Source organism: Ruditapes philippinarum, unplaced genomic scaffold, assembly GCF_026571515.1.
Source record: "Ruditapes philippinarum isolate M1 unplaced genomic scaffold, ASM2657151v2 ctg5634_1_1_1_1, whole genome shotgun sequence".
Classification (NCBI taxonomy): Eukaryota; Metazoa; Mollusca; class Bivalvia; order Venerida; family Veneridae; genus Ruditapes; species Ruditapes philippinarum.
Genome location: NW_026856479.1, coordinates 72,805 through 86,187, shown reverse-complemented (window position 1 = coordinate 86,187; position 13,383 = coordinate 72,805). Strand labels below are relative to the sequence as shown.

Sequence of the window (13,383 nt, the reverse complement as noted above, 5' to 3'; positions counted from 1 at the left end):
AACCAAACTGTAAGCACATCTTGCATTCACCTTGACTACATTTATTAGCAGCAATGTCAATTATGGCGATAAAAAAGAAAATGCTAGCATTTTAGTTCAAATATGTGAAATGTGTGTTTTCCACTAATCCTTTATTTAGCCAGTTACAAATCTCAATTACTTTTCTAAAATAATTGATTTACAGACTCAGTTTTTTGTCAGTCTGCTGAAATGGATTATTAAGTTGGACAACTGTTTCAATATCTTGAAGTCATAATAATATACTGCACTTCAAAAGCTATAATTTTAATATGTACATATTTTTACCATACAATTCTTAAATTGAAAGGTAATACATCAGTAAAGTAAACAGTTGCAGTGAGTCACTAAAAACAAGGAAAAAACATTATCTTTGATAACTTTTTCAGTAAGCATTCACTAGAATGGTGTCATATAGACCTTAAGATCCTAAAAATTTCTCGAGAACATGCTTTTTTCTGTTATGCAAAATTAAAATGTACATCCATACCCCAATTGTGACAGCTTTACCACTGCAAATAGATATCAAGATTAAAAAAAATGGCATTATAATTAGGTTAAAATTGTTTATTACCATTTATCTGAAGTTGAGTTTGTCAAAATTTCTCCATAATACATAACTGATTATATTTTAACATTGTATGACAATTTTTATGTGGTACAGTTTATATTTTGTTAACTGATTGAAAAGTGGTTGTGAAATTTTGAAGAACAGGAAAATGGGTCAGTAATGATTTGTCCTCGATTCATAATAATAATTCAGGTAAAATTTTAAAAAGTTGGTGCATTTATTAGCTAAAATGATAATATTCGCAGAATTGAAAGAGAATTTCTTTTAATATAATTTCACTGTCAGTTATTGTAGAAAAATCTGTTAGCTGATCGGAAAGAGGCAGTACGGGGATATAGATCTAGAACATTAAAAATAGCTTTTTTTCATGTGAAGAGGGGGGGGGGAGTTTAAATTGACCAGAAATGTGGTTAATGAGCTAATTGGTATGAATATACAATGGAATGTGTCAATTGCTGGTCTCCATTCGGTAAATCCTGGTAAATCTTATTTTAAAAAGGAATTACTGGAAAATACAGAATGGTAGGAATGGTAACACATCATCATTGACAGGTCTCTTCTGGTTTCATTGACAGTGCACATCTTATTTGATTTCCTTACAATTGATTAAGACTTGAAAATTGACCACTAAATAGTCAATTTGGTTACAATAATTAACACAAATCAATTTTCATATTTATTATAATTATGAATAATGCATGATCGTTAACAACTTTAATTAGATTCTATCATAAGTTAATAAGATTAAATGATTTATTCAATTAATGGACACTGGTTGGAGAGATAACTCCCACACATCTAGATAACCCTGACACTTGGTTAAATATTTTTATTTATCCTTTTTCGTCAAAAAACATGTATACACATGGTCACCTAGTAATAAAGTAGAAAGACAGACTGTGATGAAATTTTTTAAATTGAATGTGTTTGTGTAGACCACAACTTTTTGTCACAAAAACAGACACAAACGTTCTTTTTACTTAACTTCCAGACAGGAGTTAGAATTGTCTTTAACACATGGTTCTGACTTGGGAAAATTTCTTTAAAAATTGTTAAATTGTTAATAAGGCTTAGATAAAGCATATATAATGTAAAAATAAATGATTGTTTCTAAAAATCAAGTTAGCTTTTATGTTAAAATTAAAGTGTCGACTTTATCTAATGTCCAGGGTTAAAAAGGCCACGTTTCGGTTACCTTATTCAGGACCTTAAGTAAGTACCGGTTTACATTTCAAAAAAGGAATTGGCATATAATTATAAATGTTTAAACCAATTTTTTTTTAGGTGGGTAAAAAATTTATAATATATACAAAAATGTTATTTGAAGAAAATAGTGATTTAGTGTCGGAGTTAACTCTCCAACCAGTAGTGATACAAAATAAAACTGAATGGTTTAGGAATAAGTAATATAATATATTCTAGAACACATTTTTAATTTATATGGCTTGTGTCAGTCTATCAATACATAGATAAGTAAATAGAATAGCAAAAATGAATTAAACCAAAAATGTTTAATTAGTTAACAAAATGCAAGTCCTTTGAAAATAAATAGTATGAAAAGGGTGAATAAAAATCAAGGATTTATGTTGGCACAGGATGTTTCTCAGATGAATTCCAAGGACAAACAATAGACAAGCAATCTTGTAATGTAGCTTCAGTACTCACCAAAACCTACACTCAGAAAATACATAATTAAGTTAAATTAACACAGAGTCACATTCTAAATAAATAGTACATTTTATGATTTAACATTCATGACTTGCACAATTCATTCATACATTTTTCCAGTTTCTTTTAATTAAACATTTTATCAAACGATTATTGTATTACATCATAAAAAAACTTATACATGTATAACAATTTTTCAGACTTACCAATTCATGGAACCATTAAAGTGCTTCTACATCATACACAACAAATAGTCAACAGTTATACACTTTTCACTGTATCCAGTGTGCTGTTATTTCTGGAAATTACAAATGAATAATGTACAAAGAGTTTGAATAGAATGTGAGATTATTTGTTTATATTTAAATAAGAAAATAACAATATGATACTGCTATATCATAATTCAATTAAAGACAAAATTAAGTTAAACAAAGCTTAAGGCTCTTGAAGCAATTTGAATTAAAAACACATTTTTGCTAACAATAATATTCCATAAATGACAAATCATTAATAACATGATTCTCAAAAACACACTGACCCACAGAAAAACAATGGTCCAGGGGAAACAACTCTCTAAATGACAATTAATAAAGAATGACTGATTATGTCACTGTTAAACAAATACATTATGAAAATAATTATTAAACCTTAAACCAACACATTTTTCACTTGCAAGATCTGCCCAATTTTGTTACTCTATATAGTAACAAGTGTATTAATCAAATATAATGGACATATCTCTACCTGAAACCTGATTTGTGAAAATAGAGTTTTCTTATAGATATGGAGACATTTTAATAAAAAAAATTTAAATGTTCTAAAGAAAAAAATTTAAGCAATGACTTAAATAAACTAATTTGACGAACATATATAGAGGATATTGAATGAGTGTGAATTCAATACTGTATTTATTGCACGAGTTGAATAAAATTATATTATGTGAGCCTCTGGCAAGAATAATATTATTTTATTCAACGAGTGCAATAAATTCAGTATTGAACTTACAAGAATTTAATATTGTACTTATCAAATACCAAAAATAAAGACCGTTTCAAGTGAAATAAGAGTCAGTTTTCATTGACACGCCTATAGTATAATGCTAACATTTAGTGCGTTTTTACAAAATGTTTATATAACGCTAATGCTGTGACGTCAAAATATATGCACGGCCGTGCAATACCATATTTACCGAGTCGCAAAATCGGCACGGGTGTTTGATTAACCTTTTTTAATGGCATTTAAACTTCAAATGGTGAAAGTATTCATTGCACTACATATGAAGGTAATATTTCAGTGATTGATGTTTTATTTTTTAACTATTTCAGGTGTGTATTTAGAAAACATCAAGGACTGTTGTACATGCAAAGAAAGCACATGTCAAAAAAAGAAGTAAAAGTATGTAAGATGTACCATCAATTTAAGTAATAAAGGTATTATTTTGATTCCTAAATCAACTAGATACACTGGCAATAAGTTTTTTTTCTTTGCCATCTTTTAGAGTAAATCTTATTGCTTCATAACTGTCCAGGTGCTTACCATTTTTTCCTCTCTATAGATAACAAGCGAAAAATGAAATTAACTATTTCTCAATGTACAGGCTTGTACGATCAAGTGCGTAATGGCAATCTTATGCTTAGTATATAAAAAAGAAAGGCAAATGATAGACATTACTTTGACGTCAGATAATACCCTATATTAATCTAATGACATTAGTAAAATAACTTCTTCCCCATAAAGTTATTCAACATATCTTTTTAAATTCTCTTTCTTTCTTGGCATGTTATAAGAATCATGAATGGAAATAGATATTAATTTTTCTTGCCAGATGTAAAGAGTATTAGATGAGTATACTGTAGGTTTAATACTAAATATATATTGAACAAGTTGAATAGAATCATATGTGAGCCTGTTGCGAGCATAAATTTTTTTTATTCAAGTTCAAAAAATTTAGTATTGAATCAACGCTAATACAATATTCTTTTTATCACATAAAACATAAATACGGTAAACTGTTAAGAAAAGTCATTTTTCAAAACAACTTTTCCTATATGAATTATAACATAAATGCTTACTTAGGTAACATTGAAAAAAATTTCAATACAAAATATATTATGAGATTATTGACAAATTAATTCAATGAATTAACCAATTTTCAATATGCTTGAATAATAATTATTATTTAGTTCAACTGGTTATATATATAATATAAAGTACATTTAATAAAATTAAATGCCCACTACAAGATGTCGTTTAAGTTTCATTGACCAACAACTTTATTACAATGTCTTGGTTTTAGTAAAAAACATTACTATAATTAACATTAATATGATGAATTTTTAGTGAAGGAAAAACTCTAAAATCAATTTTATGTTTAAATTAATGCATTACACTTAACTGTAAGAGACATTTTTGTTCTCTAATTTACAGGTTGTCAGAATACAGATTACAGACAGAAGAAAAAACAACAACAAAAAACATAAGATTTAAAGACAGAAAAGGGACAAGCATGTTCTGACACAGTAAGTATTTGAGCATAAAAGTAATTTTCCTGCTATTGTCTATAACAATTATCATCTTGGTTATGATAAATGCTTGCTTATCTCTCTCTAGTTATATTACATGATATTGATGATGTCAAAAAGTTAGGCTAGCTACAATGAAAAATAGATGTACATGCTGTTTTATTGTGGAAAAGTAATAAAAGAAATTGAATTAGATAATATAAAAATCATCATTAAACTAAACAAAACCGAGATAAGTCAAAAACATGGTTGATGTTGAAATGGAGAAGGTTTATCCATTTTGCTAGGATAAACTTCCTGTATTCAAACATCAACCATGTATTATACATGTTTTTTGTGCTTAGCATATATCATAATACATCGCTATCTGCTTGATAGGGGATTAGCTTGAAGTTTGTTATCATAAATGCTACTTTCTGGATACCTTAATGTTAAAATTCAACTGTAGCGTTTTTGCTCTTTGAGCAAGGCAAACAATAGAGCATACATAGAGAATAACATGCTACTGTCTTTTGATATCAATTTTATCAGGCGAGGCTGATATGGGCTAGAAAGGGCGACGTCATTTGCAACATAAATTATGACGTCACTTCATTGAGTTGGTGCTTAACTATTCGCTATCTAATTGATTCGTAATTGAAATCGAAATTGAAATAATAAACAAATAAATATGAAGACTTGTTAAGGTATGAGATTACATTGTTGAATTCACATGCTGATGAAAATGAGAATATAAGCAATTGAAAAAAGTCCGTTAACAATGGGCGGGGCTTATTTTTGATATCAGGTTACTGACCTGATAACAAAAATAATTATCAGGCAAGTGTTACCGGACAGTTACCATAGCAGTTGCATGATAAAGTAACACATCAAACATTTTCATAGTCCATTGACATAAGGTTTTGAAACTTTGTAGACTTGTTCACCATCATGCCAACCACCTATTGACAGAAATAGATAAATCTATCAAACATTAAGACAAAATTTTATCCTGCTAATGCCTATATCATCAGCTGCAAAAAGCCTTGACGTATAAACTTATGATCTATCTCAAGTCGTTACGTCACACGATGCAACTTGACTGACTCAGACATCAATCAGAGCTCCAGATATATGTTTTTGGTCAAGAATTTTATACCCCTCAAATTCTAAAGTGAGGGGTAAAATGCAAATAGGGTTATATTAAAATCTATAACAAAGCATAATGCATTTTTGTTTATGATAAAAAATTAAAACTGACTTTTTTTTTGTTGTTGTTTTTTAAAAAAAAAAACTTGTACAACAAAAAATTGAATCAGTGCAACAAGCTCTGGAAATGCAGACTTTCCTAGGCAAGGGCATCTTGTACCCAAGTTATGGAAACACAGCAAAATAATTTCCTATTATAGTCATTACTTTTTTCTTTTATTTTTTAAAGTTAAAAATGTATCACACTACTTTGCAATCTGCACTCAGGTCAGTTCTTAATCTATTTTTTCTACATATTTCTGCCTGTTCTTTAAATTAAAAACAATTTTCAATTTAAACAATAAGAATTGAAATAAGAATTAAATAAAAAAAACAAGAAAGTTTTATGCCTTTTCTAAAAAAGGTTTTGATTTCAGATAAAATTGTCTGTAACTGTAAAACTGGGTATGAAAATATTTGGTACGAAAATATTTGTGTACAAAACTGCAAGAGAAATACGTTTTTTCCAACAACAACTGACAGAAATTAAAATAGTTTTGTTTATTTACTGGAAGAATATGACAATGTATGTCTTTTCTCTAAACAAATTGAATATAAGGTAAACTCCTACGATGATTATCTGCCACATTAATTTTGTCAATAATTTTACGAGAGTTACCTCCCTAGTACATTTCTCACTTCCTGCTACTTTCGGTTTTAACATACAGCGTTGTTGACAACTGTATTTTAGTTTTCAATCCATTGAAAGTTAAACAGAAATATCTTTTATTTTTATGAAATCAAAACATCACTTTTTTTGTTAAATATCAAACATTTACACTACAATTTTTTATTTAGGGGAATTTTCTTCTGAAATAGGGGAAAAAAGCATATGATTTTGAGAGGGGAATGGGGCCGATATTCGGCCCCAAAAATGGCCAAACGAGTGCCCTGCATTTAGATGCTATTTTATCGGGGAAAAAAAAAGAATGAAACAATTTAATTATTCTAAAATCACCTTCTCCATCCCGGCATCCACCATGTATTTCCTATATTCCCCTTTTTAGACTTAATTATAATTTAGGTTAATGTTCCCTTACACCTCAAGACAGAAAGAAGAATTAGCCCTATCATGCATTATGGACAGAATTATGCCCCTTTCTTGACTCATATCAATAATAGGTCATAACATAACTGTAACATGGATTTGGAAATAAATATCGGCCCTTTTTGTCCTTACATTTTTTTATTGTCAATGCTAATTTTATTATCAAGCACTGAGAATAGTCAAGCATGCTAACCCATCAAGAGCTGTATTTTAAATCCAATTCAGCAATGTAAATGATAACTGTTTTAAAAATGAACAGGACTTTTGACAATTAAAGTTACGAAAATCAAAGTAATCAGATAAGATTTAACATTATTGGTCTGTTACTTGCAAGGTTGTTTCTTCACTAAGCAGGAAAATTTAAGAACCTGTGTGTACGAGGGTTGTTCAAAAAGTAATAGGACTGCAGCTCTACTGTTCACATTTTTAAATTTACGTACAAAATTTTACATGAGACAAATATCAGAACATGTTGTCTATATACAGTGAAAAAATCAAAACAAAATGTAAAGAAATGAAATTTCTGTGCAATTTTCAAGTGACAAGGGGTACGAAACGCGGCGCACGCTAACAATACAATAATTGACGTTCATGACGTCGTAAAATAAATCGAAATTGTAATAAGCGTCATTCTTTCTGAAAGTAGTCTCCCTAGTCCCTAGGTGTATGAGTCATGTAACTTTTACTTTGCCTCATATGTGGAGATGAAGCAAGAAAAAAAAGCGATCACATTCTTGTTCCACTGTTTAAAAAAAAAATGCCCGATAGCCGGGCATTCTCCGGGTTTTCTCGTGTGTTTTTTGAGTAACCTTGGAACTCAATAGGACTGAAAATGTTAAAGTAAAAGCAATTTATTTTATTAATTTACTCATGTCATTGTGTTTAAAACAATATGATTATTTACAGAACAATAAAGATATTTCTCAATTGAAAAGTATCCTTTTCTACTTAGCACAGTCTATCGTTTATTAAAGCAAGTTTTCGGGAAACACTACTAATTATTTCCGTTAACTATTACATTAATTTATTGATTACACGTATATCTAGTTAAATACAATAAAATAGTGTTTGTAACAAATTTCTTATTTACAATCCTTTGGTTAAAACTGAATAAGTAGAGACCGAAGCAGATACAAACAACGATAAACAGTTCGCGTACCGTTTACCGTGGATTCTTTTGTAGCGCTTTTGCAATTGACGTCACTAACGTCCCGTCAATTTTCAACTTTCATCCTCGCCCTTTCTCGTTATCGATCTTGTATTTGCAGTTTTTGAATTGCTTGTGCCAGCTGAAAACAAGTGTACTGATGGCAGGATAATTGTCCTTTGTTTATTTAATCATTTTGTGTGAATCTGAATGATTATAGTCAATCTGTTGGCAAAATTTAACCATCGCACATATTTTTAGTTTTGTTAACAAAATATCATATTTCTACATCTAACGCTATGACCGCTGCTTTTCAAAAACTTAATAAATAGGCCATTTTATGTTCGAATGACGTCAAATTTGGACATAATGTCACATAAATATATAGTCAACGTATTGATTGAATACGGGGGGGAAACAAATAGTTATTTATGAATAAATTAGAAGTAGAACTTAGCTCCAATAACTATATTTATGTGCTGCGCCGGGTGCGTGTTACCATGGTTATTCAATAGCAAAGGAAAAGCGCGTTTAGCACAATAGATTAAAAAACTTATATTTGATTTGTAGAAAACATTTTACGATTGCTGTACATATGAAAATATTCTAAATTGAATGAAATTTGAATACGCAAGACTCCCAGTCCTATTACTTTTTGAACAACCCTCGTAGAAGATTCTATGAGCATTATCAACTAAAAATATTAATTGCTACAAAGTTGCATTATTAAAAAAAGCTATTTAAAACTAAAAAAAATATGTTTGAAAGTAGGTTTATTCAAGGTTCAATAGAATATTAAAAAATCATTTCGATTTTGTTTCTTTTACAACATTACTTAAAATTTAAATATAACAGAAATTTTTAGATTTAAATGTTATTCTATTAGTAAAAACAGAAAAATAATATTTCATTAACTAGTATTTGAATTGCTTTTTAAATAAGGTTTACAAATTTAATATATGTTCCATATATAATTTGGTTATAAAGCTCATTTGGAAATTACTATAAATGTGATTAAATATGCTTAAATATTCTGGATATTTTCAACAATTTTTAGTGATTTGAGGTTTAGGACGTGAGAATTTTACTGGAATTTTAATAATTATGTTCATTTATGTGTTTATTTAAAAAAAAATTCTCTTGTATACTTACAGAAACATGTATTCAACTTTAAATAAGAGGAGGAAAAATCAATGGCAGCGACACAGATGTTGAAGAAAGAATATTTATCAGAACACTAATGCAAGAACTGTCAACAACACTTGATTTTTAAAAAAATATTTCCAATAGTTAGAATCATTAAATTCTAATTAAAGTTATGCCATACAGAATACAGGCAGTTAAACTGTATCAATGAATGTGAAAAAGACTTGATATCTGACATTTGAGTGGAGTGCCTTAATAAAATGAAAACTAAAAGACAATTTTTAATCGCCTGATAAAAATTTTCAATATGACAAATTTTTAATGGTTTCAATGCAGTAATAAAAAGATAAATGAATTGTGCATAAATGAAAACACAAACAATTTTATAGAAAAAAATATGTTAAGTTAATTTGGAAACAAAGTCACAAGCACGTTTGAAATGAAATGTATTTATGCATATGGAATAAATTAAAAAAAGGTGTTTGTGTGTATGTTTTCCCATGAGACTGTATTAAGATTTTCCTCTGACATTTTATCTGTTAAAATATTGTATAATTACTTAAATCATGATATACCATAAAATTCTCTGAAAAAATTTACTTAATTTATTTATAGATTAATCTATTAATCTAAAAATTTGAGCATTTATTTCAAGTTGGCAAAGAAATAGTATAATTATGTAAATGGAAATACCAGTTAAGCCAATACAATCAGACAATTTAAATATAACATACTTTAATTTAGTGAAAACTGTTTATATCCCTTGATTATGAAACATGTTTGACGAATCACAGTTTACAGTGAAATATGTTTGTCAAACTAAAGTCTAAAGCTAGTGAAACCTGTTTGACAAACTTAAGTTATAGAAATATGTTTTGAAAAATCGAGGTTAGTGAAACGTGTTTGACAAACCTAAGTCAGTGAAACCTGTTTGACTCACTTAGGTTAATGAAACATGTTTGACAAACTTAGATTAGTGAAACGTGTTTGACAAACCTAAGTCAGTGAAACGTGTTTGACTAAGTTAGATTAGTGAAACCTGTTTGACAAACCTTAGTTAGTGAAACGTGTTTGACAAACCTAAGTTAGTGAAACGTGTTTGACAAACTTAGATTAGTGAAACATGTTTGACTAACTTAAATTAGTGAAACATGTTTGACTAACTTAGATCAGTGAAACCTGTTGGACTAACTTAGATTAGTGAAACATGTTTGACAAACCTAGATTAGTGAAACTTTTCTGACAAAATCGAGTGGTTGCAATCAACAACAAGAGAAACGTGTTGCACAGAACATGGTAATAGAACTATAGTGGACTAAATTTAGTTGGTAAAAAATGCTCTTTATTACTCTTGTTAAGTGAAACCAATTTGAGTTCTTGGAGGGAGCTATACGTAAGACATATGAACTATAGTCGAAGTAAAGGGGAAAAAACTTGAATTCCAGGTTAAATAATTTGTCCGGTTTCAAATAATACCCTGTTCAAGCGTAAAATGTGGATTGACGCCTTTATTAGTCAATATAACCCGGTCATGTTTGGTATCGTACGAAATGTTTTAAGGCGCTCTTTATAAATACGGACTAAAATCGAAATAAAAATCACTATTAAATCTTTAAATCATTCTTCATTGAAAATACTGTACTCGAAATATAAACTCAACTTACTGCGTTAATGATGTTTACTCTGTGACGTCCAATCACCAAATGACCGAAGTCACCAGTGCGATACATCATACGCATGCGCGGATCTAAATTTAGAAATGACATTGTCCAATTTAACAGCAGTTTCTCTTTTCTTACCGACTGAATGTAACCAATCAGACAGAAGATTTATTTGACCAATGATTTTGGTCACGTGACTATTTATAACATAAATAGATGAATAACGTCATGCCAAAAATAGCAGCCAATCAGATTTTAATACGTGTGTATATAAATGAATACTTATCAGCGTATTGGCATAAGCCAGATGAACGCCACTGACTGTACATCCTTCAACCAAAACATGGAATATTACGAAAGTAGACTTAAGACGTTCGATACGTATCCAAAACAATTTCTCCCGAATAAGTACGAACTGGCAAGCGCGGGATTATACTACAGCGGGAAATCAGACTTGTGCAAGTGTTTCAGATGTCACATAAAATTAAGCGCCTGGGATAGATCGGACATTGCATTGAGAGAACATCACAAGTGGTCACCCAATTGCGAATATATTAAAATAGTAGGCGCTCCTCAACAAAAACCGCCCCCAATAGGCGGATTTGGCGCGTTTGTATCAACAACTAGGTCAACACCTTGCGGTTTTGGAGGATTCGGTGGTTTAAGTTCAACGGCATCTACTGTATCAAATTAGACGAAAAAAATGTTGACATTCATTTGTATAACCATAACATTGATAGTGTACTACTGTATTGTAACATATCTTTTGTGTTTCTTTGTAAGAATATGTTTATCTGCGTATATTTTATCAATAAACATGTATGACTGGAAACAGGATTTGTCATCTATTAATCTCCTGCTCCTTCACCACCACCACCATTAATCTCCTGCTCCTGCTCCTTCACCACCACCACCACCACCACCAATACCACCACCACCACCACCACCACTAACAACAACAACACTTCACTCAAACGTAAAAAGGGTGACTAACCAGTATAAGAACGAATACTTCAGTGTACTTTTGTGTTGTTGTTTTTTTATAATGAATCAATGTCCAATTTGTCAACAACTTTTCTCAAGACGCGACGCCATGTTGAGACATCATCGTAACCTGCACGAGACTGACGAAATTGTAAGAGATAACCATCCATCACCACAAATAACCCCTGGGTCAGAAAAGATGACGTTTCAGCATCCGTTTTCGATGGTCGTCTCCGGGCCTAGCGGTAGCGGGAAAACTGAATGGACAAAAACATTGCTTTTATCCGATATAGTAAGTCCGCTACCGGAGCGCATCATTTGGTGTTACAGTCAATGGCAGATTCTATACGACGAACTTCAGCGTAGAATACCCGGGATAGAATTTGTACATGGCATTCTCGACTACTTGAATAGTCCAGGGTATATTGACGGGCGTAAAAGGAACTTGATCGTTTTTGACGATTTGATGACAGAGGCCAAATGTGACCAGAGAATTGCCGATCTTTTTACCAAAGGCAGTCACCACAGGAACATATCTATCGTGTATCTGACTCAAAATTTATTTCCTCAAGGAAAAGCCTGCAGAAATATCGCGTTGAATACGCAGTACCTAGTATTATTAAATAACTCTATTGACAGACAGCAGGTGGCTACGTTAGCGAGAAGAATATATCCTTCCTCCTATAACATCTTTATGAAACGCTTCGAACGAGCAACATCAAGACCGCACGGTTATCTAGTGGTAGACTTGAAATCCTCTACTCAAGAACATGACCGTTTGCGCGAAAACATTTTTGAAAGTCAAGCTAGGAAAAGACAGCACGCGTATGATTCCGAAAATGAGTTTAGTGGAGAATCAAACTTGTCTGACAATACTTTAAATGATGATGTTGATAATGATTATGAGGAAGAAGAGGAGGAAAATGAGTCAGAAGGCAAAAATATTGGAATGAAAAGAAAGTCTTTCATTACGGGACCTCCTGGTAAGCGCATAAAAGAGGAAATAGAAGAAGAACGTGCACGTCATGACATATGGGATCGAAGATTTCAAAAGCCCCTCAGACAGGCTCATTCGGAACAATTTAAGGAACGACTAAACAGTTACATAGATCAAGAGCACTCTTTCGATGATGCTCTTTCTCGAGCTGCAAATGATGTGTTGCCGCATTTGAGGAAAATGTTGAGACAAAATTATGCACAATTTCTTATTGACTTTTATGTATTGCAAAAGGACCCTACTCAACAGCAAATTTTCCAGTCCGAGAGGAAACTTAAACATCAACACGGTATGAATTTTAAGGAATCTATTCAACAAGCCATTAAACTAAGAAAAGATCTGTTTGAGGTTCTATGGCCCAGTCACGACATTAACATTTCTAATCATGAGAACG

General features: G+C 30.8%; 1 protein-coding gene and 2 long non-coding RNA genes across 3 annotated transcripts; 2 read left to right on the top strand and 1 right to left on the bottom strand.

The window, feature by feature from the left end:
* Nucleotides 1–1,252: 1,252 nt before the first annotated feature.
* On the bottom strand, nucleotides 1,253–3,397 carry LOC132746692 (uncharacterized). The gene is made up of 2 exons (XR_009628025.1): nucleotides 2,464–3,397; nucleotides 1,253–2,260 (listed from the first exon to the last, which is right to left on the bottom strand). It is a non-coding gene; the product is annotated as an uncharacterized LOC132746692 (long non-coding RNA).
* A 140-nt stretch (nucleotides 3,398–3,537) lies between these two features.
* On the top strand, nucleotides 3,538–9,828 carry LOC132746691 (uncharacterized). The gene is made up of 3 exons (XR_009628024.1): nucleotides 3,538–3,687; nucleotides 4,685–4,776; nucleotides 9,356–9,828. It is a non-coding gene; the product is annotated as an uncharacterized LOC132746691 (long non-coding RNA).
* A 1,454-nt stretch (nucleotides 9,829–11,282) lies between these two features.
* Nucleotides 11,283–11,702, top strand: LOC132746690 (baculoviral IAP repeat-containing protein 7-like). The gene has a single exon (XM_060735910.1). The coding sequence runs from the start codon at nucleotides 11,283–11,285 to the stop codon at nucleotides 11,700–11,702; it is 420 nt and encodes a 139-aa protein (XP_060591893.1).
* The last annotated feature ends 1,681 nt before the right edge of the window (nucleotides 11,703–13,383 follow it).